The sequence below is a fragment of the Phacochoerus africanus genome, chromosome 7 (assembly GCF_016906955.1).
Source record: "Phacochoerus africanus isolate WHEZ1 chromosome 7, ROS_Pafr_v1, whole genome shotgun sequence".
In the NCBI taxonomy this organism is placed as follows: domain Eukaryota; kingdom Metazoa; phylum Chordata; class Mammalia; order Artiodactyla; family Suidae; genus Phacochoerus; species Phacochoerus africanus.
This window is the reverse complement of record NC_062550.1, coordinates 38,499,654-38,525,713: the sequence shown is the minus strand read 5'-3', so window position 1 is coordinate 38,525,713 and position 26,060 is coordinate 38,499,654. Positions and strand designations below refer to the sequence as shown.

The window sequence follows — 26,060 nt, the reverse complement described above, 5'->3', positions numbered from 1 at the left end:
TTTGGGTGGCAAACAGGAAGAGCTTGGGTTCTATGCTCTAACTTGGTCTGAAACTTTGCTCCACTATTGTGTTTCTGTTAGTTATTTCTACACATGTAAGATGAGGCAGGGGTAGGGTGAGGGGTGGGAAAGAGAGGGCTGCTGCGAAGATTGAGATGCCGTATGTGCAAGTGCTTAGAATAGAACTTGGCACACAGTAGATGTTAAATAAAAACGTATTTGTATTTCCTTTTTTCCTTCCCTTCCCAGACAAAAGTCATTCTTCCTAATCAAATCAGTTTGCATGAACACAATTCCATGGCTCTCTTTATCACAGAATCCTTGGAAAACTTAGGAAAGTGTCACTCATTAGATCAAAAGGACCTGAGGCATGGCTCCCAGAGGCTTTTAATCTTCCAGGTGTGGGTAGCATACGCTGAGAGAAGCCCAAATGGAAGTTGATATAACTTGATATTCTGACTTCTCTCTTTTCTGGATTCGGCAGGCTTTTTAGAGTCTTGGTTCTACGACTCTTGCTTCTCTCTCAGCTCTCCTACATAACCCTGTCCCCCCGCATTCCAAAATACATTTTTACAGAACTGAGTCCGAGCTCAAACTGCTGATAGGCGGATTTCTCAAAGATGCCTTATCATTTCCTGCCCCCACGCTTCTTTTTCCTGCCAAGCTCTCTCTCTCTGAAATAACCCTTTACCTAAAATTTATCGTTTATCTTCAAGACCCAGCTCAGTTCATCTCGTTCACGTATCTGCTCTGACCACTTTTGATGGAAGAGACCTCGCGTTCTACCAAACCACTGCAGCACTGAGTATCATTCCATTGACAGGTCATAGATACTTTTGTATTTGAGGGCTGAAAATGAACTGAAAGGAATAGTGGTTAAGAGTGGCGTCCGATTAGCAGTCCCTGAAGCTGCCAGTCCCAGCTCCTTACTAAAATATCGACGAAACCAGCAAAAGTCAAAGTCTCACAAATACAGTAAAAATCTAAAAATCAATAGGCAAACTATTATCAGAATTTGGAGAGAATTTCTGCAACTTATTTATTTATATTTTTATTTTTTATTTTATTTATTTATTTTTTAGTCTTTTTGCCTTTTCTAGGGCCGCTTCTGCAGCATATGGAGATTCCCAGGCTAGGGGTCTAATTGGAGCTGTAGCCAGCGACCTAAGCCAGAGCCACAGCAACGCAAGATCCAAGCCACGTCTACAACCTACACCACAGCTCATGGCAACGCCGGATCCCCAACCCACTGAGCAAGGCCAGGGATCGAACCCAAAACCTCATGGTTCCTAATCGGATTCATTAACCACTGCGCCATGACGGGAACTCCTCTGCAATTTTTTTAATCATTTATTTATATATGTATTTTTTTTCTACTGTACAGCATGTTGACCCAGTTACACTTACATGTACACATTCTTTTTTCTCACATTACATGTTCCAACATAAGGGACTAGACAGAATTCCATTTCTGCAATTTAAAGGCCAAAAGAACTGGATGGAGAAACTTTTAAAAACCACTCTCCCACTAAAAATAGATTGAAATTCTTGGCCTGAAAGTAGAATCACCCTTTGCTACTTCTCAACTGTTTACCCCCTACTCAGAAACATGGGAGCCTTGTCAGTCACCACCAGCAGCCACCAAAAAGAAAAGAGTGGGGCCGGGGGTGGCCACCATCCCTCTTATCAGACAGGTGGTATTTTATGGGGTATCCTGAAGGCCATCCCCTGCTCCCTAACACAGTGATTCAAAAGAGTTAAAAATAATAGTAGGAACTAGAAAAGGTTTTTCAAGGGCACGCCAAAAAAAAAAAAGAAAGAAAGAAAAAATCAGGTCTGTCAGTATTGATGTCTTTAACTCAGACGTGGGGGCTGGAGGGAAAGTGAATTGGATGCACGTGGTCAAAATGTACAGACTTCCAGGTTATAAGATAAATATGTACTAAGGATGTTAATGTACAAGACGATGACTAATGGTTAACACTGATGGGAGTTCCTGCTGTGGCACAGTGGGTTAAGGATCCAGCACTGCCACATCTGTGGCTCGGATTTCATCCCTGGCCCGGGAACTTCCACATGCTAAGGGTGCAGCTGAAAAATTAAAAAAAAAATAAAATCTGCTGTGTGGAATATTTGAAAGCCATTATGAGAGTACATCCTAAGAGTTCTCACTCATCACAAGGAAAAAGATTTTTTTTTTTTTTTGGTGTCTATATAAGGTGATGGATCTTAACTTATTGTGTAATCGTTTTATAATATATGTAAGTCAAACAAACCATCATGGTATACACCCTAAACTTACGTGATGTTGTATGTCAATTATGTCTCAATAAAACTGGAGGCCAGACATAAAATCAATGAGAAAGAAAACATTTAATATTGATAAAAAATTACAGTGAAGATATAGTTATGAATCTCTTCAAATAATATAATGGCTGAAATATATAGAGTAAAACCTGTTAGAAAAATAAAGGAAAAATAATAGACAATTATTGTGGAAGACTCACATGCATTTCTCAGGCTATGAAAAATCCAGAAGGAAAAAAGTAAGGAAAAAACAGATTGGGGAGTTCCCTTGTGGTGCAGCAGAAACAAATCTGTCTAGTAACCATGACGTTGTGGGTTCGATCCTTGGCCACACTCAGTGGGTTAAAGATCTGGCATTGCCGTGTGACTCAACCCCTAGCCGGGGAACTGGGAAATTCCATATGCCACACACACACAAAAAAAACAGATTGGAATAATATCTTTAATAATATAATATATAATGTGACATATATATACACACACATACACATGCATATATATGATATATAGACATATATATCAATAGATACATAGATAACCAAACTACCTGCTAGCAAAAGCATTATGTAGAAAATTTTATAACAATATTTGTCTCAAGAATCAAGAAATTCCAATAATTAGAAATCCAGTCATTCTGATTTCCGTGTACTATTTCTAGTCATTAATACAAAGGAAAATAAATGGGCAGACACTTAAATTATCAACGAGCTAAGTCAAGAATTAAAATTATAATTGCAAACCACTTAGAAATTAATGAAAATAATAACATTATATACCAAACTATAGAATGACACCAAAGCTATGACCAGAAGCAGATTCATGGAGGAAAAGAACTGTTATGTTTTTGTTCAATGGATTTTGTTGTTCTATGTTCCAGTAATTTTCCATTACTTAAAATTAAGCTCCAGCAACTTCAATATTTCCTGAAGTAGGACTCCATACATGTAAAACAAAGGAAATAATAAGCCGGACCTACTATCTTCTTGTGTTCTCTTATTCACATTTGTTTTGACCTGGATGCCAGCTCTTCATTTTCTTGGGACACCAACCACTTGGCACCGTATTTGATTACCTGATGCACATCTTGGGCCCCTTTAAATTTAACAATACTTTGAATGTAACCTCTGGCTTTGACCCTTAGCACCTGCTGTTTAATAGTTACTCCTCGGTTCCACACAGTTAATATAACTAATAAGAGACACTCACACCTTCTTTTCAGGACCCTAGGTGCCTTTATATGTTGGAAGAACCCCACCTCACCTCCCAGCAAGAAGGGGAAAAGTCAACTATAATTCAGTATGAGGGTTTGTGGTCCCTTATAAGTTTATCACAAAATTAAGTAAATATACACATGCATGCATACATACATACAGAGAGGATTCAAAAGCTATCTTTCAGGGATTCATCAGAAGTTATAAAAAATATATACATCTTAAACTTTTAAATTCTATTTTAATGGTGATAATTTGAATGTTTCCTGTGTTCAATAAAATCATGAATATAGCAAAATGATATCAAAAATATTGGAGTGAATATAGAATTTATATACTGGACTCTCAGATATTCACACAAAGTTGGTTTGTGTTGCATCTCATTCCTCAATTCAAATGTAATGTTTACTTTTCCTAAATTTTTCACTTATTAGGAATCTTATTATTTCTGTAGCGACCATCCCCTTAATAGAGGATGAAAATACATTTTCTCACTTCAAAGTTATTTCCAATCGCAAAACTTCCAGTTTCCTGTAAAGAAACTATGAGTAATTGCTGTAGTCACTTATGGCACCATAAAGAACAAAGACAGGAGTTCCCGTCGTGGCTCAGTGGTTAATGAACCCAACTAGCACCCATGAGGACGAAGGTTTGATTCCTGTCCTTGCTCAGTGGGTTAAGGATCCAGCATTGCCATGAGCTGTGGTGCAGGTCACAGGCACCGCTCGGATCCCACGTTGCTGTGGCTTGGTGTGGGCCGGTATGTCGAGGTGCAGCCCTAAAAAAAAAAAAAAAAAAAAAAAAAAAAGAAGACATTTGGTCCTTATTTGTGTAATAGTTCTCACAGAATTGTGTGTATATACAGAAAAACAAACTTATATACTTCAAATAATTCATGCAGTGTCTAGTGTCTAAACCTAATAACATTCTTCTCCAATGTAGACGAGGGTCCAACGTATCTCTTACACTCGACATGAGTAGCTTGGGGACTGTTGAACCCTTTGTGGCCACCCCAACCCCTCGGGAGAAGGTAGCAATGGAGTATCTGCAGTCAGCCAGCCGAATTCTCACAAGGTCACAGCTGAGGGACGCCGTGGCAAGTTCGCATTTACTCCAAAGTGAATTCATGGTGAGCCTGCTGTTTATTACTCACTCTCCAGTAGGTATTTTGATATACTAGGCACTAGAGGCGTATGTTAAATGATGCTGTACTCCACTCAGGCAGCTTACAGTAAGATGGTTACAGCTCCCAAGGCTAAGTGCAAGGATTTTTAGACCCACCCTGCATCTCATCAACTGTTATGTGCCCAAACTAGAACCTGACGGCTAAATTGAGGCAGAGCATATAGGAGCTGGCCAGGCAAAGACATGGCAAGAAGGAGCTGGGTATTCCAGGATGAAGGAACAGCTTTGCTAACTCTGGGGAATTAAATTGTCCAGTTAGACAGGAGCATTGAAATCAAGGTGGAAAGTGACAAAAGTTGAGCCTCAGAGATATATTAAAAAAAAAAAAAGCCAAAGTCTTCATAGATGTTTGAAGGTTTGGACTTGAGTTTTTAAAAGATCACTATCTGCACTAAAGTGGGCTTTAGAAAGGAATTTTGGAGACTCTAGAGATAATCCTGCAGAACTGTAATAATGGTCTAAACTAAGATAGTAGCAGTGAAAAATGGAAGGATCTAGAGGCATCTACAAGACATAGGCTTATTCGGGTAAGGCAGACAAGAAAAAGGGAGAAGTTAGGGATGACACCTCCACTTTTAGACTTGAGCAGCAGGGTGCATGTAATGTCTTTAATGAAATAAGGAACACAGGAGGAAGAGTCAATATAGGCTAAAAAATGGTGATGAGTTTCATCCAGCTAAAAACAATGGTGACCCATCAGTGTTGCTGGTGAAAGCTTGATGCATAAAAATACATTTCTATGCAGGGAGCGTGGAGATAGATTAGACCTTCTTAGGTCCAGTTTTTGCCCCAAGGGAATATTCACTTTATAGAACCCCTTGTATCTTAAGTCATTTGTTCATTTGAAGACATATTGTCAGGTGTAATAAATTGAACACTCTAGGGTCAGGGTAGATGCTTGCTACCACTCTAATGGTGAAAGATCGGCAACGGATTAGATCTGTAAGCTTTATCAACTATTATTGTCTAAAGTAAAACACAAGCATGCAGTCTTAAACATTAGATGTTGTAGCATGTCCTCTTTTTATATATGAAGAAAATGAGACCTGGAGGGGATAAAAGAACTAACCAGTGATCACAGAGTTGGCCAGAGGTACACCTAATATTCTTTTCTAGAACCACTAATAGCTCTTTGTTCTATGGGATAAGCCCTTCACATGGTCTTTTTACCTCCCTGAGAGGAGAGAGGAGGCCAGCAAGGAATGCTAAGGAAAGAGAGGATGCTGGAAGATGACAAATTGTCAGTGTGTGTCAGAAGACAGCAAAGAGTAGGGAGGAATAAAGATGTTCATGGCTTTGCCAAATTTCACAGACTAATGTTGAAATTAGCAAACATGACCGTGTTTTCTATCGAATTCAACAGTTTTGCTTACTTCAGTAACTTGGAATTGAGACCTTGTAACATTTAGCTGGAGCAGAAAGTAGGAATAAATACCATAAGTATCTAAAATAATGCAGACTTAGGAAATGCTATTTAAAAAGTAAGCTACTCCTCTTCATAGACCAAATTTTAAATTCATAGTATAGTCAGGCTTTTCTTCAGTTTGCAGAATGACTGAAAACAAGGCCAATTTGAATCAATTTGTAGATAATTTCTTTCATTTCAGGGAATACTAAACTGTTGAGTTCTATTTTCTGTTGGAGACAGTGTAGGTAATAAGATATTATTTTATGTGATCTGGGGATAAAAGCTATTTTATTTCACATTAATCTTTTCTAGTCAGTCCTCTGCAGAACTTTAAGTTAGAGAACATACTATTTTGTATAATCCAATCCTTAATTATTTGTTTAGACCCTTTTGAAAACTTTGGCTTATTGGTTTCTCTGTCCCAGTTGGTATCAGACACTCCCCTTTTAGATGTAATGCATAGAGCTATTTCCAAGCTCTTGTGTCCCCCCCCCCCCCATCGTTTGACGTATACTCTGACTTAATAAATATGTTGTACTCTTGTTCAGTGCCAGAGGACAGTGCCTGAATGCCCTTCACTAAAAATATTGCACTTACAACCATAAATGGAACAGTACAATTATAAACCATTTCTTAATACACACACAAAAAAAAATACATCATATTGTCATCACTGAAATCACCAGAAATGCCCTTTATACTTACCATTTGGGGAGGAAATTTTCCCTAATCCTCAAAGACTCACAATTAATGTTAAAAGAGAATCCATCATAATAAAATCCTTGGTACTGAACTTATACCGAAATTGGAAGAAATTTAAATGCATTGTTAAAAAGGCAATTTTTCAGCCACCTGTTATATATTTCCAGCAATTATGTCAGACAGGATTCTTAAAACCTCACCAAAGTCTTCTGTGTCTCTTTAATAACTCCAAATAAAATAATACTTCCTAACACAGCTGTTTCTTAGAGGCGGCTTGTCAGGGTGCAGCCAATGTGTTTATGCAAAGGAAGGGTGTTGGTCAAGCAGAGGTGGTAGTCTGTTGTTTATAAGTGACTTTGAAGTCCAATAGAGCTCTGCATCAGATGGCCCCCTGTGAAGATTTTCTTTGTGGCAGCATTAGATACAGCATTTGATATCCCTTATTTTTGCAGGAAATACCAATGAACTTTGTGGATCCCAAAGAAATTGATATTCCACGCCATGGAACTAAAAATCGCTATAAGACCATTTTGCCAAGTAAGTTTCTTTCCTTTTTATTTTTTTAACTGAAGTAGAGTTGCAAGTTGGATGTATGGGGAGTTTGGGATTGGTAGATGCAAACTATGACATTTGGAATGGATGGACAATGAAGTCCTACTGTATAGCACAGGGAACTGTGTTAGGTCTCTTGGGATAGACCATGATGAAAGATAGTGTGAGAGAAAGAGTGTATGAATAGGTATGACTGGGTCACTGTCCTGTGCAGCAAGAGTTGACACAATATTGTGAATCAACTATATTCTAATAAAAAAAATTTAAAAAAGAAAATAAAAAGATGACTCAGAACATGGGAGGAGGAGTTCTCATTGTGGCTCAGTGGGTTAAAAACCCAACTAGTGTCCATGAGGATGCAGGTTCGATCCTTGGCCCCGCTCAGTGGGTTATGGATCCAGCATTGCTGTGAGCTGCGGTGTAGTTCACAGATGTGACTCGGGTCTGGCATTGCTGTGGCTGTGGTGTAGACCAGCAACAGCAGTTCTGATTCAACCCCTAACCTGGGAACTTCCATGGGCCATAGGTCTGGCCCTCAAATGCAAAAATAGAAAAGAAAAAAGAAAATGGAAATGGGAGGAGATATTTGTAAATTATACATCTAGTGAGGCCTTGTATTTATAATATATAAAGAATTCTTATAACTTAACTATAAAAAGATAAATAATCCAGTTTTGAAATGAGCAAGGACTTGAATAGACACTTCTCCATAAAAGATATACAGATGGCCAGTAAGCGTATGAAACGGTGCTCAACACCGTTAGGCATCAGGGAAACCACAATGAGATACCACTTCATATCCATGCAATTATAATAGAAAAAGACAATAAAATAGTTGGCAAGAATGTAGAGAAACTAGATCCCTCATGCTTTGCTGGTAGGGTTATAAAACTATTCAGCTACTTAGGAAACAATCTGATAGCTCCTCAAAAGGTAAAACCTAGAGTTACTATATGACTCAGACATTCTATTCCTGGGTATATACCCAAGAAAAAAGGAAAGCATGTGTCCACACCAAGCTGTACACAGATGTTGGTAACAGCTTTATTCGTAATAGTCCAAAGAGTAGAAACAACCAAAATACTCATCAGCTGATGAACGGATAAATAAAATGTAGTGGATGTACACCATGGAATATTATTCAGCCATAAAAAGCAGTGAGGTACCAATGTATGTTACAACATGGATGAACCTTGAACACATTATGCTGAGTGAAAGAAACTATCGCAAATGACCTCATATTGTATAATTCCATTTATATGAAGTGCCCAGGTAGGCAAATCCATAGAGATAGAACCTACAGTTATTGCCTAGTGTTGGGAGGCATTGAGAAAGGGTATGGAGTTGATTGTGGGGATAATGAAAACATTATAAAGTCAGTTGTGGTGATGGTTGCACAACTCTGTAAATTAAAAAAAAAGCAAAAGCAAACTCTAAACAAGCAAAAGCACACTTTAAACAAGTGAGTTGTATGGTATGTGAATTATATCTCAAAAAAGTGGCCCCCAAAAGACTTCATCCTGCATAATAGCCACCTAATGTCCTTGTTAAAAATCCAGGGTCCTGGAGTTCCCTTTGTGGCTCAGTGGTTAATGAACCCAACTAGGAACCATGAGGATGTGGATTCAATCCCTGGCCTTGCTCAGTGGGTTAAGGATCCAGCACTGCCGTGAGCTGTAGTGTAGGATGCAGACATGGCTCAGATCCCACATTGCTGTGGCTCTGATTCGACCCCAGCCTGGGAACTTCCAATGCTGCAGGTGGTGCCCTAAGAAGCAAAAAAAAAAAAAAAAAAAAAAAAAAAAAAATCCAGGGTCCTGTGCTCCACCCCAGGGGTTCTCTTTAAGTAAGTTCTGTTGGGCCCAAGAATCTGTGCTTTGAGCAAATATCCAGGTGATTGTGATACAGACAATACCAGGATCACACTTTGAGAAACATGGTTTAGACTGTGATAAAACTAAATTTAACTCTGTGAGCTAAATGCCGGGAACCAGTAAGGAATAAAGAACAGCATATAAGATCAGAGAGGTCCCAGACTAGCAAGGAGAGACATGTGAGCAAGTAATTATGTTCAATGTAAGAGCCAGAATAGAGATCTAGGAGCATAAAGAGCACTGAGTAATTAATTTTGCCTAGAATGGCAAAAATACTTTGGAAAGGAAGCAGTGTTGTCCATCACTAAACAGACAGATGCAGTTGGGGTTTTGGCAAAATCCATAAACATCTCAAGACAATAGCTCTGAAAAGATGGAGCTAAGAATTTTTTTTTTTTTCTTTTGGGCCACTGTGGGCAGCAGCTTGATATAAGATCTCAGTTCCCAGACCAGGGATAGAACCCAGGCCACAGTGGTGCAAGCACTGAATCCTAACCACTAGACTACCAGGGAACTCCCAAAGACTTTTTTTTAAAGTATTGAATAGTGGAGTCTTCATAATTCAGTTCATTAATTTGCTCATTAAACACCCACTTCTCCTTATTTATGGTAATAGAGCAAGAATTACTGTTAATTGTGTCCTTGGACCTCCCCTTCTGTTGGAGTTGGAAACATAGTGTAAACATATATGTAACACGTGACATATTTTTAACTGATTTATGTAGTTAAGTCTATTTACCTAAGATATAGTCACTGTTGAAAGATATTTTATAACACAATTGGCTGTAGGGAATGAAAGTGCTGTGTGTTAGAACTGTTGACTCTATCTCTCTGTTTCTGTGTCTCTGTTTCTGTGTCTCATTTTCCATCTGAAATTCACAAAACATAAGTAATGGGGGCATATACATTCATTCCAACTATTATATTTACCCACCTAATCGCAGAAGGATTTGGAAATTATTAGGATTATTTTAAAGCTCAGGCTTCTCTGTTTCCTGCACAGATGCTATCAGACAACTGCTTCATAGTCCTGTGTCAGCTTTTCCATTCCCAGAACTGGGTGGGTCACTTGAACCAGGGCACCTGACAGCTGACAGCTAATGTTGCAAATGACGGATTTTCTGTTGAAAATGTCTGTAGCCTGAATACCCCACCCAACCCCCTGTTGTGCAAAATATAATTTAGTAAATACAGATAGGAGAAACCACATCATTGGTTGAAAATCATTAGAAAAGACCAGAATGAATATGGAATATACAGTTATTTTAATTTTAAAACATTACATGAAATAATTTTTAAAGGTTTTTAATTATTATAATTGTTTTAATTTAAAATAAACTTTTTTTTTTTGTCTTTCTGTCTTTTCTGGGGCCACACCCACGACATATGGAGGTTTCCCAGGCTAGGGGTCTAATCAGAGCTATAGCCACCAGCCTGCACCAGAGTCACAGCAACGCCAGATCCCAGCTACACCACACCACACCACAGCTCACGGAAATGCCAGATCCTTAACCCACTGAGCAAGGCCAGGGATCGCACCTGCAATCTCATGGTTCCTTGTCAGATTCCTTAACCACTGAGCCATGACGGGAACTCCTATCTTAAAATAAACTCTTAAATTAAAATACTTTTAGCTTGTACATATTAGTGAGGTTGTATAATTTGGAGAATGTTTGGCATCAGAAATATGGATGGCCAAGAACCAATTAAATTGTAGCTCTTTCTCAAAGGACAGTGTTAGCTTCAGTGATATGCTTAAGTGGTAGATTAAAGTGCTAAGGTCAAGTTTATAGCAAATTACTTTGCAATATAAACAAATATTAGTGATGAAAATATATCTGTGTCCTAAACACCAGAGCAATGGGGAAAACAATGATCATATGTCAGTGTGAAATTATTTGCGCAACTATGACGTATAATAATAAATTTTATGTATATTTCTTCCATGCAGTCTATTTATGCAACTATAGAACAATATACATAAAATTTTAAAACCCTGTTGACTCTGGCCATCATTTTATACTTAAAAATCTAAAGTCTAGTAGTGTTTCCTACTTACATTGTGTTCTGTTTTATTATATTAAGTGCCTAGAATAAGTAAATCACTCATTAAGGCACCAAGTTGTGTGACTCAAGTAAAATATTGCAGTGAGACTTGATTTCCTATCCTGGCAAAAACATTTACAATCTATGGCAGGCTACTAAATCTTTCCGTGCCACCCTTTCTTTGTCCCTAAAGATAGTAATAGCAATATTACCCTGTAGGGCTAGTGAAATAATTAAATAATAACATGTGAAAATGGCCAGGAAAGCTCTAGCTAATAGGAAACCCCCAGCTAATGTTAGTTTCTCTTTTCCCTTTCTACCCAAGGATGGTTAACCCCAGAACCATCCCAGAAAATAAGAACACTAACAATGGGGAGAAAAGTTTACAGTTTCAAAAATATAGTATTGGAGTTCCTGTCTTGGCACAGTGGTTAACGAATCCGACTAGGAACCATGAGGTTGTGGGTTCGATCCCTGCCCTTGCTCAGTGAGTTAACAATCCGGTGAGCTGTGGTGTAGGTTGCAGACGCGGCTCGGATCCCGCGTTGCTGTGGCTCTGGCATAGGCTGGTGGCTACAGCTCCGATTAGACCCCTAGCCTAGGAAGCTCCATATGCCGCGGGAGCGGCCCAAGAAATGGCAAAAAAGACAAAATAAAAAAAACAAAAAACAAACAAACAAACAAAAAAACAGAGTATTGAAGAGCCCTGCTTTCTCTGATCAAGTTCACGTGGATCTTAAAACGTGAATTTCACGTCATCACCATCCTGCATCGCCCAAACCAGAAGTGTCCACAAAAACCGTCCACACTGTTCTGCATCGCTAGTGTGGGAGCCATTCGCTGCATGTGGCAGTGAACACTTGCACAGGAGCTAGGGCACCCAAGGAACTGACTTTCAAATTGTATCTTATTTTAATTAAATTTGCCTACATGTGGCTAGTGGCTACCACGATGGACAAGGCAGGCCTAGAATCTCTCTCCTACAACATTGGAAGATGACTCCCGGTCACCTTGAAGGTGTGGCCAGTCCCTGCCCTCCTTTCATTCCATTTCCCACTTACCTTGAATTCCTCTCTGAAATCTCTCCTCCTGCCTTCTCCCATCACTAGCAGTGATATGCTTTTCCCTCATCTAATAGCTTCTTTTCTGACTTCAAACCTCAAACATATTTCTTCCTGGAAAGGAAATCTTCCACACAGGATAATCTTTGACAAAAATCTGCTATGATGCCAATCAAAATATCAGGATCCAGGTACCCTTTTATCTGAAATAGAAGACTTAAGATTGCCAGAGGGTATTTGGAAGAGACTTGGGTGGGAAAATGTTATGTGTTCTATACACCAAGCCTGTATGTGTTCAATAATTTGTTGAGAGGAAAAAAAGAAGGAACGACAAAGGTAGAAGATGGAAAAAAAAAAGGAAGGGAAGGGAAGGAAAGAAGGGAAGGAGGGAAGGAGAGGAGAGGAGGAGATGAGATGAGGAGGAAGGGGGGAAAAGAATGAAAGAGGAAGAAAGCAAAGGAAGGAAGGAAGGAAATAAAAAGAGCACAAAAGAGGGAGGAAAAATGTTCAGTGCTCAGTTCAACATTTGTTTTGTTTTTTTTTTCTTTTTTGGCCACCCCGTGGTATATGGACTTCCAGGGATCAGATCCGAGCCACAATTGCAGCCTACACCGCGGCTGCAGCAGCACTGGATCCTTTAACCCACTGGTCCAGGCTGGAGATCACCAGTTCAACATTTGTAGTTGCTAGAGTTCCCATCGTGGTGCAGCGGAAACAAATCCGACTAGGAACCATGGGGTTGTGAGTTCCATCCTTGGCCTTGCTCAGCGGGTTAATGATCCAGCGTTGCTCTGAGCTGTAGTGTAGGTCGCAGACGTGGATTGGATCTGATGTTGCTGTGGCTGTGGCTGTGGCTGGCAGCCGTAGCTCCAATTCGACCCCCTGCCTGTGAACCCATATGTGCTGGTGCGGCCCTGAAAAGCAAAAAAAAAAAAAAAAAAAGTGTAGTTGCTATTGATACTGCCCAGATGTGTCATAAATGGTATGCTAAATATTTAACATGTAATCCAGAAATATCAGTTCTCACAAAAGTTATCATCGTGAATGTGACTAATGCAGAGCAAGAGACTTTAAATGCATCGCATAAATAAAATTGTAACAATCATCATAATAATAATAATAAATGATGACAATGACAAAATTTTGTTTTTTTGATCCTTGGCTTTTTTATTAGACTAAACTAACATTAAAGAGCTTTGGGGAGCTCCTGCTGTGGCACAGCAGAAACGAATCTGGCTAGTATCCATGAGGATGCAGGTTCAATCCCTGGCCTTGTTCAGTGGGTTAAGGATCCAGCATTGCCGTGAGCTGCAGTATAGGTCAAAGACAGAGGCTTGGATCCTGCGTTGCTATGACTGTGTTGCTACAGCTCCAATTCAACCCCAAGCCTGGGGACTTCCATATTAAAAAAAAAAAAAAAAGTCTTGATTGGAACACTACATTTTCTCTTAGTCATACATTGTATTCTTTTTTTTTTTTTCTTTTAAGTATCTGGAAATCTCTAAATACTTGGAAATACTATAAATTACCAATTTCCAACATAAAGTGCAACATTAGTTGACAGGGAGCTAAGTTAGTTTCACAGGGAACCTACTTCTAAGCAGTTTTGTGGTCGAGTTCTCAGTAAATCATATACACTGTGGGCATTATAAAAACTGAAGGAAGTGGGCCTCTTTTCAAGTCTGAGCAGTTTAGGGCCTTTGTGGAAACATTTAATAATCAGGGGAGACTGAAAAGGACTGGAAGTTTTCCTGTCCCTTTGCTAAGAAAAGGAAAAAAGCCTAGAAAAAAAAAGCAGTTTTAACTCTTTCTAATCAAACTTAATTCTGATATTAAACACTCTCGGAGCCACATACCAATGAGAAATCACAAAGGATACGAAAGTTAATGTACAACAGTCCTTGCTCGCAAGGGATTCATCCCAGTCCATTGAGGGCAAGCAGACATGGAAGCACAAAATACAAGATATTAAAACTAAAATAAAATGTGGCATCCTGAGCATAGAAAGAAACACCTGGGGAGACAAGAAAAGGCTTCCAAAAGGAGGTTTTCTTTGCACTGAGAGCAGAAGAATGAGGAAGGCTTTACCATGAAGAGAAGGCAGGGAAATAATACACACAAAAGAATAGAATCTGCAATCACATGGAGTACTGGGGAGACTGCCCGAGGTCCGTGTGACTAGATCATATGCTGTGCCTAGAAAAATGATTATTAATGAGACTGTGGGAAAAGATGAGGATTTGCTGGACCCACTAAGCAGCTTGGATTTCATCCCCTAGATTTTCACCTCCGGGAGAGCAGCCCTAGCCACATACGGCAGTGTATATTAAAATTAAATAAAATTAAAACTTTAGTTTCTCATTTGTACCAGTCGCATTTCAAGGGCTCAGTAGCTAGCATGGCTAGTGATCACAATTTTGGACAACACAAGAACATGTCCACACAGAAAGTTCTGTTGGGCAATGCTGCTCTGGGCCATCAAATTGTCAATAAGTGTCCATAATAAAATGAATGCAAAGGATAAATAAATTTTTACATACTACCTTCCTGGAAAAAAAAAATCACAGAATTCATTAGCGTAACATAGACCCTGAGAAATTCTGCAGTAAGAAGAATGTTGTTCAAGTGTGTTGAATGCAGTGTTTTCCATATTTCTTTGATGACTGAATCCCATTTTTGAAGGATGATCTAATTTACAAGTATATGACCTAATTCCATATGTTACAGAAGAAATGATTTACAGGTAACAGTTTGGGAAATACTGCTGTAGGCAATTAGGGACGGATGGCATGTAGGCAAGGGAATGATGTGATCAGATTTTATTTTACAGAAGACCGCCTCAGCAGCCATGAGAAGGAAGGATGAGGAAAGAACCAGACCGAAGGTAGTAAGACCAGATGGGATGCTCAGGTGCTCGTCCAAGAAGGAAGTCTTTTGAAGAGGGAGGCAATGTAGACCTCAGCAAGTTTCAGGGTAGAACAGACAGAACTTGAAGGATTGGATATGGAGGATCAAGTCCAATAGGACAATTAGTGCTCAAACATGGGCTTGGAACTGGGGTAGCACACTTTGCAAAGAATTAACAGGGGGCAGTCAGGAACACATGAGACATGGAGTTTCATGGTCCTGTAGTATATCCAGAATGAAATAAGAGTTTTAAATGTGCCCTATACGTGAAGAGAGTAACCTGCTGGAAGATCTCTATTTGGGAGCCTTCAGGTGTGGGTACCAAAGCCATGGGGATGAATCAGTCACCCAATAAGGCAGTGTCAGGTGAGCACAGAAGCGGATCAAGTCGAATCCTAGACTCAGCACCATCAAAAGGGGCTGATGTTATAAGCAGAAGATTGAAAAGAAGCCATGGAAGAGGGAGCTGGAAAACCAGAATCCTGTGACCTGGTATCCAAGGAAAGAGAAAACTCCCTAAAGAGATATATGGTCACCAGTTTTTGAATTCCACAGAGAGGACATGAAAAAATAAATGCCACTGTGGGCTTATTGGGTTTAGTCACAAAAGGGTCAGCAGCAGCAGGAGCAAGAGCAGTGTCTGCATAAGACTAGAGTTAGGGGAGTTTCCACGGCAGCACAGCGCTTTAAAGGAACTGGTGTTGTCGCAGCTGTGACACAGGTGGCAAGGGCAGCTCAGATTCAATCTCTGGCCTGGGAACTTCCATATGCTTTGGGTGCAGGGGTAGGGGGTGGGGGCGGAGACTTAGGTTAGGATAGATTGGCGTGTACATTAGAAGGATTGAATTTTATCTTTTTTATTTTATTTTATTTGCTTTTTAGGACTGCACTCGTGGCATATGGAAGTTCCCAGACCAGGGGTCTAATCGGAGCTACACTACAGCTCATGGCAATACCAGATCCTTAACCCACTGAAGGAGGCCAAGGATCAAACCTGCAACCTCATGGTTCCTAGTCAGATTCGTTTCCGCTGTGCCACAATAAGAACTCCAAGAAGGACTGAATTTTAGATGAGGGGGGAAGAACAATGAGCATAATACATGCTCAGAATTTACCTTTTGTGACACAAGCAAAAGAGCAATTGCTAGAGAGGAATGCATAGAATCGGCTTCTTAAATGGAAGGGACCATTTAAATCAATGCAATAGACATTTATTGAGTGTCTATTATGTATGTAAGTACTGTGCTAGACACCAAGTCTTATAGAGATAATGAAAAGAAAATCCCCATCCTTGCCTTCAAGAGGCTCAGAATGTCCTGGTTTAAAGAAATCATAAAGGGATGATTTGATCTTCATTCATTTATGTAAATGTTGGTAAAAATCAGAACCGTATTTTCCTAACACCGTGGTTCTTAAAGAACCTTTCAACTCCTTGGTGGAAAGTGATTTTAGGATTTAAGACAGTATTGCTAGCACTATAATAATCTATCCAATATCAGATGTCTGTGCTGCCATGGTAACTAAAGACAACTTCTCCCAAATAGTGAGAGGAGATTCAGTCTGGACCGAGTCTGGCTGTTGCACAGGACAGAAGCCAGATGGGAGCAGGGAGATATGGTACAAATTCTGAATGCAAAGAACAAGAGAAAGAGCATACATGAGAAACGGGGTCGAGAATCAGAAAGTCACCAAAAAATGGCATGAAGTAGAAACTCATCCTCTTAGGCTTATGGGTCCAGAACAGGAGTCAAGATGGTCCCAGATGTCTCTCAATGAACACAGATGGATCAAGAGACAGACACAGAGCCACACAAAAACGTTGACACACCCAGAGGACTGCTATGTAAGATAACAAGGGTACTATGTATAATGTATGTGTTATTGGTGTTCTAAGGAACTTTTAAAAGAGGAAATCTGGTTAATGTATTCTTTCTTGTTTTCTCCATTAGATCCCCTCAGCCGAGTGTGTTTAAGACCAAAAAATGTAACGGATTCTTTGAGCACCTACATTAATGCTAATTATATTAGGGTAAGTAAATAAATATACATGTCTTTTAGATGAGCATATTGATTTGCTATTTGGAATTGTTGGTTTTGGTTTTTTCCATCAGAATAGATTAATTTTTTGTCTTTTTATTTTTTTTAGGGAGCATATGGAGGTTCCCAGGCTAGGGGTTAAATTGGAGCTACAGCTGCCAACCTACACCATAGCCATAGCAACGTAGGATCCAAGCCACTTCTTCGACCTACACTGCAGCTCACAGCAATAGTGGATCCTTAACCCACTGAGTAAAGGCCAGGGATGGAACCTGAGTTCTCGTGGATAACTGGTTGTGTTCATTACTGCTGAGCCACAACGGGAACTCCAGAATAGATTAATTTTGATTTAACTTGATTACTAACAAGTTTTTTTTGTTTGGTTGGTTTTTTTTTGTCTGTTTGGTTGGTTGTTTTTTTTTTTTTTTTGCTTGTTTGCTTGATCATAACCAATGTTGGTGGTGGGTCATTTATAGTAAGGCTTCCTCATGTCTGCGGCTGCACTGCTCCATCTGAGGTGCTCCAGGGAGGATTGAACATTACAACTTTTGGTAATGACCCTTAGTACCGTATGTGGTACCTAACTTACTAGGAGAACAGCCGCAGAAACTGTGGTGCTAGAATCAATGAAGCTGTGAAAGTCTGTGTTGCTTTCGGACTAGCAAAGCTGTTTTGCTTTGAAGATCTTTCACCTAAACTTTCAGTGCAAGGCACCAACTTCAAAGCCAACATTGTTGTCTCTTTACTCAACCTAGGGCTACAATGGCAAAGAGAAAGCGTTCATCGCCACCCAGGGCCCCATGATCAACACAGTGAATGATTTCTGGCAGATGGTTTGGCAAGAAGACAGTCCTGTGATTGTTATGATCACAAAGCTCAAAGAGAAAAACGAGGTATGAACTTTCTCCAAGTATGGAACACTACATTTTTTTCTGTCATTATAGACGAGATATTGTATAAGTAAAAATTGCCATATACTTAATAACGGATTTAAGATGGAAACATTAAGGTATTTAAAGATTAGGTCACTTTATGCTTCCAAAAGAAACGGTAACTGATGTTCTAGGAATGGTGACTTTCAATTAAATCAATATACTTGGCGGACAGGTATCACATTTGTACCCACATATCACTGTAAGGAAATGAAGGGCCATGAATTATCACTCTGATTTTTTTGTCGGGGAAATAAAATAAAATATTTATTTACAGCCCAAGCAGACTTTGAGCACCTACTAGGTGACAGTTACTATTTTATTTGCTGGCAAAATGTTAGTAAACAAACACGGAGATTCCTGCCCTTGGTAGAAATTAACTTTCTTAGTGGGAGGGGAGACAGACAAAAAGCAATAAATATAATGAGCTCATAAAAATATGGCATATTAGAAGGGATAACTGTAGGAAAAGAAAATTAGGGCAGGATAAGGGAACTGGTTGTGCTGAGCTATAGGAAGGAAGTAAGAGAACAAGGATAAGCTGCAGGATTATGTGAGAGGGGGTTTGGGTGGTGGGATAACCCTCACTAAGAAAGTGAGCTTTGGCAGTGGGTTAACGATCCGGCGTTGCCGTGAGCTGTGGTGTAGGTTGCAGACGCGGCTCGGATCCCACGTTGCTGTGTCTCTGGCGTAGGCCGGTGGCTACAGCTCCGATTAGACCCCTAACCTGGGAACCTCCATATGCCGCGGGAGCAGCCCAAAAGAAATAGCAAAAAGACAAAAAAAAAGAAAGAAAGTGAGCTTTGGGAGTTCCCATCGAGGCTCAGTGGGTTGAGAACCTGACTAGTATCCATGAGGACACAGGTTTGATCCCTGGCCTCGCTCAGTGGGTTAAGGATCCAGTGTTGCCATGAGCTGTGTATAGGTTGTGGTTGTGGCTTGGATCCCACTTTGCTGTGGCTGTGGTATAGGCTGGCAGATGTAGGTCCTATTTGACCCCTAGCCTGGGAACTTCCACACGCTTTGGGTGTGGCCCTAAAAAGCAAAATAAGAAAGTGAGCTTTGAAGAAAGATTTGAAGTCTACAGAAACAAGCAACTTTCTCAATATCTTCATAAGAAGAAATACAAGAAAGTGACAAAATTATATTCCCTGTCCATACTAGTAGCCATTTTCTAAGGATCTAGCTTATAAAATATTCATTCTTATTTTGCATCATAAGTATAAAATTGTGTAATTCCCAAAGGGTGCTATCCTAGGTGCTGCTAATATTTCACGGCAACTTATTGAAATATTTTATGGTCTGATTTTAGTCAACATTTGCGTTTCTTTTCTTGTCAAAATTACTATACCTCATAATAAGAATACTATACCATAACAATAAGAATGTGGAGTTCCCGTCATGGCGCAGCAGAATTGAACACAACTAGGAACCATGAGGTTGTGGGTTCCATCCCTGACTTCACTCAGTGGGTTAAGGATCTGGCGTTGGCATGAGCTGTGGTGTAGGTCGCAGATGCGGCTCAGATCTGGGGTTGCTGTGGCTGTGGCGTAAGCCAGCAGCTGTAGCTCGGATTCAGCCCCTAGACTGGGAACCTCCATATGCTGTGGGTGTGGCTCTAAAAAGCAAAAAAAGAAAACAAGAAAGGAATGTAGGAAAACTGAACTTTCCCTTATTCTCCTTTGGTGGGTTATAACCTAGATTGAAGTCTAACCCTACTAAAACAGCAACAGCAACTTAAAGGTTTTGGGGGGTTTTGTTTGTTTGTTTGGCTGTGCTCATGGCATGTTGAAGTTCCTGGGCCAGTAATCAAACCTTAGCCATGGCAGCGATCCAAACCACTGCGTTGAGAATGCCGGATTCTTAATCCACTGAGCCAGAAAGGGATGCCTTAAAGTTTTTAAAAGTTTGTTGTTTTCTTCCATTTTTGCTGCAATAGATAAAGGATCTTTTTCTGAAACTTATCCTGGAAAAAAAAAAGTGTATTTTTGGCCAGTAGATGAAGTTACATACTAAATTAATTATACGCTTAACAAATGCATTTCTATGAATCTTATATGAAAGCCTTAGGTGGCATCATAAAAATAATCCCTAATATTCTCAACTTTCTCATCCACTATCTGTCAACATATTAAGCCACTGACATTTCCTGTACAGTTTATGTTTATGACAATTTACCTTCATGGTAGGAAAAGATTCTTCAAATTTTAAAGGTAGATTCTCTGTGTATATTTACCCATACATCCATAATCTTTTTTTTGGTCTTTTTAGAGTCGCACCCAAGGCATATGGAGGTTCTCAGGCTGGGGGTCAAATCTGAGCCGTAGCCACCGGCCTACAGCACAGCCACAGCAATGCCAGATCCGAGCCACATCTGTGACCTACACTGAAGCTCACAGCAATGCTGGATCCTTAACCTACTGAGTGAGGCCAGGAATTGAACCTGCATCCTCATGGATACTGGTTAGGCTCATTTCCACTGAGCCATGATGGGAACTCCCATAAATTTATGTAATATGACAGGCTAGATAATCTGAAAGACCAGTCATACTGGGTAAAATATGATGTAGCATGCATAGCAGAGCTTGAGGAAAAAAAGTAAAGGAAATCCCAGGAAGCAGCAACTGAATAAAAAGCATAAAACTGGGGAATTATAGGTAGCTTGTGTTTTAATGACAGTGTAAGAACTGAAGACAAAGCCTTGGGCTTGCCAAAGCCAGGACTTAGAACTGAGACCTTCCATAAAGTGACCACCTGCGAGGGCTATGCCTTCAGTGAAAGGGTGATCCATAAGAATAAACCTGCCTACCAAAATAGGACTATAGTAGGAAGTTAAGTCTGGCTAAGTCTGGCCCTCTCATGGGGTAAATAAAAAGGGTCTCTTGAGTATTCCAAATTCAAAAACCAGGAAATGCCAAGTGTTAAAGTAACTAATAACATTTTTATTTTTATAAATTTTTATAACTTTTTATATTTATATAAATTTTAGTTATATTATTTACATAAATTAATTTTTAATTTGTATGTGTGATTTATAGACTAATTTATTTTCAGTGAAGTAATTAACATAAAAAGGAATGCTGCATGAGTGACACTCTGTGGCACTTTACAAAAGCAAAGACTTTCTGGATGTGTATACTCTCAGCATACATGGCACAAAATTTCAACTAAGAGGCCCATCCAACATAAGTCAGAAGTCAAAATTGTAATACACACAAGTAAATAGACAACATAAGGAAAAATCAGAAGAAACAGCAAATAGTATAAATAGACCCACAAAAAATTAAAATAATAAAAACTTTAAATATAGGCTACTTTTTATAATTAAGCACACAAAATGTAAAATTTTTAAAAACCTGACAAAAGAACAAGTTGCTATCAAAAAAGACTAGAGAAATTTCAAAACAAACCAAATAGTCCTAGAAATAAGTATTATATAGACATTAAAATGAAAAAGAAAACCTCATATTAGCAGGCTGGACACAGCTGAATAAATGATTAGTGGATTAAAAAATAGAGCTAAGTAAATTACCTAGAAGGTCAAGATGACCAAAAATATGCAAGAGAGGTTCAGACACATAGATGTGCCTGAAACTAAATATAGGTAGGTAGGTAGGTAGGTAGGTAGGTAGATAAATAGATATCCAATGTTTGTGTAAAGTATGTTTTAGAAGAAGAAAAAGGAGAATATAAAAAAAGAAGTAACATTTGAGGAAATAATGGCTAGAGATGTTCCAAACTGGTGAAAGGCATGAACGCTCAGATTTGAAAAGCACAATAAATCTTAGGCTGGATAAGTAAAAGTAAGTCCACAACTAGACACATCTGTAGAACTGAAAAACCCTACAATTTTAACAACCAGAGTGACTAAGAATTGTCTTCCCAGGAGTTCCTGTCATGACACAGTGGTAATGAATCTGACTAGTGTCCATGAGGACACGGGTTCCATCCCTGGCCTCACTCAGTGGGTTAAGGACCTAGCGTTGCCATGAGCTGTGGTGTAGGTTGAAGGCACAGCTCAGATCCCGCATCGCTGTGGCTCTGGTGTAGGCTGGCAGCTGTAGCTCCAATTTGACTCCTAGCCTGGGAATTTCTATATGCCATGGATTTGGCCCTAAAAAAATAAATAAATAAATAAATAAAAATTGTCTACTCAGTCCTAGCAATAGAAGTTAAAAATCAGTAGAATGATAGACACAAATGAATAAAAGAAAATAACTGACAACCAGGACACACAACCCTCACACAGGATTTAGTAAATTTCCTAGTTTTGAGTAGAATGCACTCCTCCAGCCCACCTTAGCTGGAATTATAATTTTCTTTTTTTATTTTTTTTATTTTATTTATTTATTTATTTATTTTGTCTTTTTGCTATTTCTTGGGCTGCTCCTGCAGCATATGGAGGTTCCCAGGCTAGGGGTCGAATCGGAGCTGTAGCTGCTGGTCTACACCACAGCTCACGGCAACGCTGGATCCTTAGCCCATTGAGCAAGGCCAGGGATCGAACCCGCAGCCTCATGGTTCTTAGTCGGATTCGCTAACCACTGAGCCACGACGGGAACTCCTCTGGAATTATAATTTTCTAATTAGACTGTCACAATACGTTTCTTCAAAGTACCTTCATACCCTTAATAATTACATTTCTTCTACTAAAAGTAAAATCATATAAAGACAACATAGAAAAGGCACTGTGATTTATGTAATTACATAAATATTGATATGTGACTGTTTCAAAATAAATAAGTTGTATTTTCCACAGAAAACATCACTTATCTATTGCATGTTTATTAAGGGTTAAAACTTGACAAAGCATGTGTGAAACAATGCCTTGCAATGAGTAGAGACTAGGTTGTGGCACCTGTGTAAGAGAAACTACAATTCCTGTGATCCTGAGCATTTCAATCCTCAAATTTTGTGATAGGTTTGTTCCCTTAAAAAACAAGTCAGAAATATGCCTTCAGTGATTTAACTTGTTTTTCAGTCAGGGTTTCATCAAGACAGAAGAAGTCAAGATTATTGTTTAGTCAGAAAACATTCCCTACAAGTTGGGTCGAACATGACATATTTTTAAAAAGTCCAACAAGGGGAGTTCCCGTCGTGGCGCAGTGGTTAACGAATCCGACTAGGAACCATGAGGTTGCGGGTTCAATCCCTGCCCTTGCTCAGTGGGTTAACGATCCGGCGTTGCCGTGAGCTGTGGTGTAGGTTGCAGACGTGGCTCGGATCCTGCGTTGCTGTGGCTCTGGCGTAGGCCGGTGGCTACAGCTCCGATTCAACCCCTAGCCTGGGAACCTCCATATGCCGCGGGAGCGGCCCAAGAAATAGCAACAACAACAACAATAACAACAACAACAACAACAAAAAGTCCAACAAGGATGATATGAACAATTGGCAAATATTCCAAAGCTCCAAGAGACAGGTGTGTTCTTCCCTTCTGTCCTCGAAACCAAAGTTGCTATTGTAAAAGAACTGGCGAATGAGATAAAAATGTATGTCAAAGTGACACTGAGTTGGTTCACTGACGATGTTCAGACCTCTCCATGCTGAATGTGCAAAGCAACAGAGCCCATCTTGTTCTTTCCCTCTCCAGGGCATCATACTTGGAGCTAATCTGTAGGCACCGTTCTCAGAATTTGCATTCTCTGTTGGAGAGCCAAGTGAATCTGTTGAAAGCTAGAATTGTTTTTTAGTAAGGGCCACATAAAGGGTGATTGGTTTTCATTTTTCTCTTAGGCTATATAATTCAGAAAATAAAGAGGGATTATATTTTTTCTTACCATTTTTAGCCTCTTGCCTCTTGACTTTTTTTTTTTTTTTTTAAGGGTTACACCATGGCATATGGAAATTCCCAGGCTAGGGGTGGAGTCAGAGCTGCAGCTGCCAGCATACACCACAGCCACGGCAACGTGCAATATGAGTCACATCTGCAACCTACACCACAGTTCACCACAACGCTGAGCAAGGCCAGGGATCAAACCTGTGTCCTCATGGATACAAGTCAGATTCATTATCATTAAGCCACAGTCGGAACTGTAGCCTCTTGGCTTTCTGAATGTCTGGGATATGTCTTCTGGCATTATCAACGTCAAATAGATTATGTTACATGTTTTCTATATGTGATTTGCTACATGTATTTTCCTGTAGTCAGTCATAAGTCCAAATATTTCAATAAAGATTTTGACTTCTGTTATTGTTGATTACTCACTAAATTAAAATAAAAATTCCTTTCCATCCAGATTTTCTAAAGATGTAAATATAATACCACAGAGGAAACTTTGATGTCTTACAGATCAAAATGATAGTGAGGAGTCTGGCTCAAAAGAAATATGCAGTAGACTTCACACTGCCAGGAAGATACTGTTTACCAAAAATGTGCCAACTTTCAATTGTGTTAAGCGTCATTGTTTGGAATAGACAAAACTCATTTCCTCTGAAAATATGTGAAGGTGGAGTTATCTTTAGAAATTCCCAGGCTTTATATTTACATGAACCTTTCTCCTTTCTAATAATTAAATAAAAGAATAAATGAGTAATTGCCAGCTCGTATTCAATAATCCGAATACTCTCATAGTTACTCTTTTTTATAAAATGAGCATAAACAAAAGATTTGAAAATGGAGCTGAAAAAAATCAGTTATCTTCTCTTGCAGGAAAGATTTCATTACATTACTGAGCTCCAATAATGCGTACAACCACCATTAAGAGTTTTGGGTATAAATATCACTTGGTGAACGTACAGCTCAGCAGAGAGGGACAAACGTACTGGACTTAGGAAAAGAGTGGACCATGTTCCCCGAGCATCAGCGTATTTCATAGAGGGAAGGGAGGCCATTGGTTAATGCTGTGGTTAAAAAAAAAGCGGGGGTCGGGGGGGTTAGTTCCCATCATGGCTGAGTGGTTAATGAACCCGACTAGTATCCATGAGGTTGCGGGTTTAATCCCTGGCCTTGCTCAGTGGGTTAAGGATCCAGCGTTGCTGTGAGCTGTTGTGTGGGTGGCAGACGTGGCTTGGATCCCAAATTGCTGTGGCTGTGGCATAGGCCAACGGCTACAGCTCCAATTCGACCCCTAGCCTGGGAACTTCCATATGCCTTGGGTGTGGCCCTAAAGGCAAAAGACCAAAAAAAGGAGGGGGGAGAGGTAGTTAACAGTGCAGAAGTCAAAAACAGCAAGTTGAATCTATAAAGTGATATTTGCTCAGAGGGTCCTCACCACAAAAGTTTAGTTCCCAGGGACCCCTATCAAAACACCTGAGCTGCAGTTTCCTCAGCTGTAAAATGATAAAAGTCATAACAGTAATACCTACTTTCTGCTTTACCTCATTCAAATGATCGTGGAAGAGATTCAATGATATAATATTGGTGAAGGGGCTCTTAATATTCTGTTCTATTCCTCTCATAGGCAAATGTAACCCAAATGCAACTGAGTGTTTTCTTTTTGCTTATTTAGAGCCACTTTCTATGTGATGATATGTGTCTTTAGCCCAGAAAGCAAAATCTCTTTGATTTTAAATGCATAAAATTTAACGGCAGAAATTATCACAACCTTGTAAATCAGCTATTCTTCAATAAAACTGTTAAAAATGCATAGAATTTAAAGAGAAAGTAACTTAAAAAACCGATTTTTTCAGACAACTAAATACGAGCTAGATCTGCTCCTTCTTTATACACAAATAGCCCTACTATGGGGGCAGGGAGAGGTTAAACAAACAAAAAAGATCATAAAAATATGAGTTTGCATTGCTTTGCATTGCATTCTACTTTTGCTATCAATTACTGATTATGAAAAATTAGTTGATGTCCAGAATCTTTACAGTCAGGGCTCACTAATTGCATAAGA

General features: G+C 39.4%; 1 protein-coding gene across 1 annotated transcript in view; it reads left to right on the top strand.

Annotated features, from left to right (window-relative positions):
• Positions 1–26,060, top strand: part of PTPRR (protein tyrosine phosphatase receptor type R) — a 252,470-nt gene that overhangs the window by 198,768 nt on the left and 27,642 nt on the right. The window contains exons 7-10 of the mRNA XM_047787199.1: positions 4,461–4,647; positions 7,266–7,350; positions 17,203–17,282; positions 18,046–18,183. Coding sequence (XP_047643155.1) covers positions 4,461–4,647; positions 7,266–7,350; positions 17,203–17,282; positions 18,046–18,183 — 490 coding nt within the window. The remainder of the gene's footprint in view (positions 1–4,460; positions 4,648–7,265; positions 7,351–17,202; positions 17,283–18,045; positions 18,184–26,060) is intronic.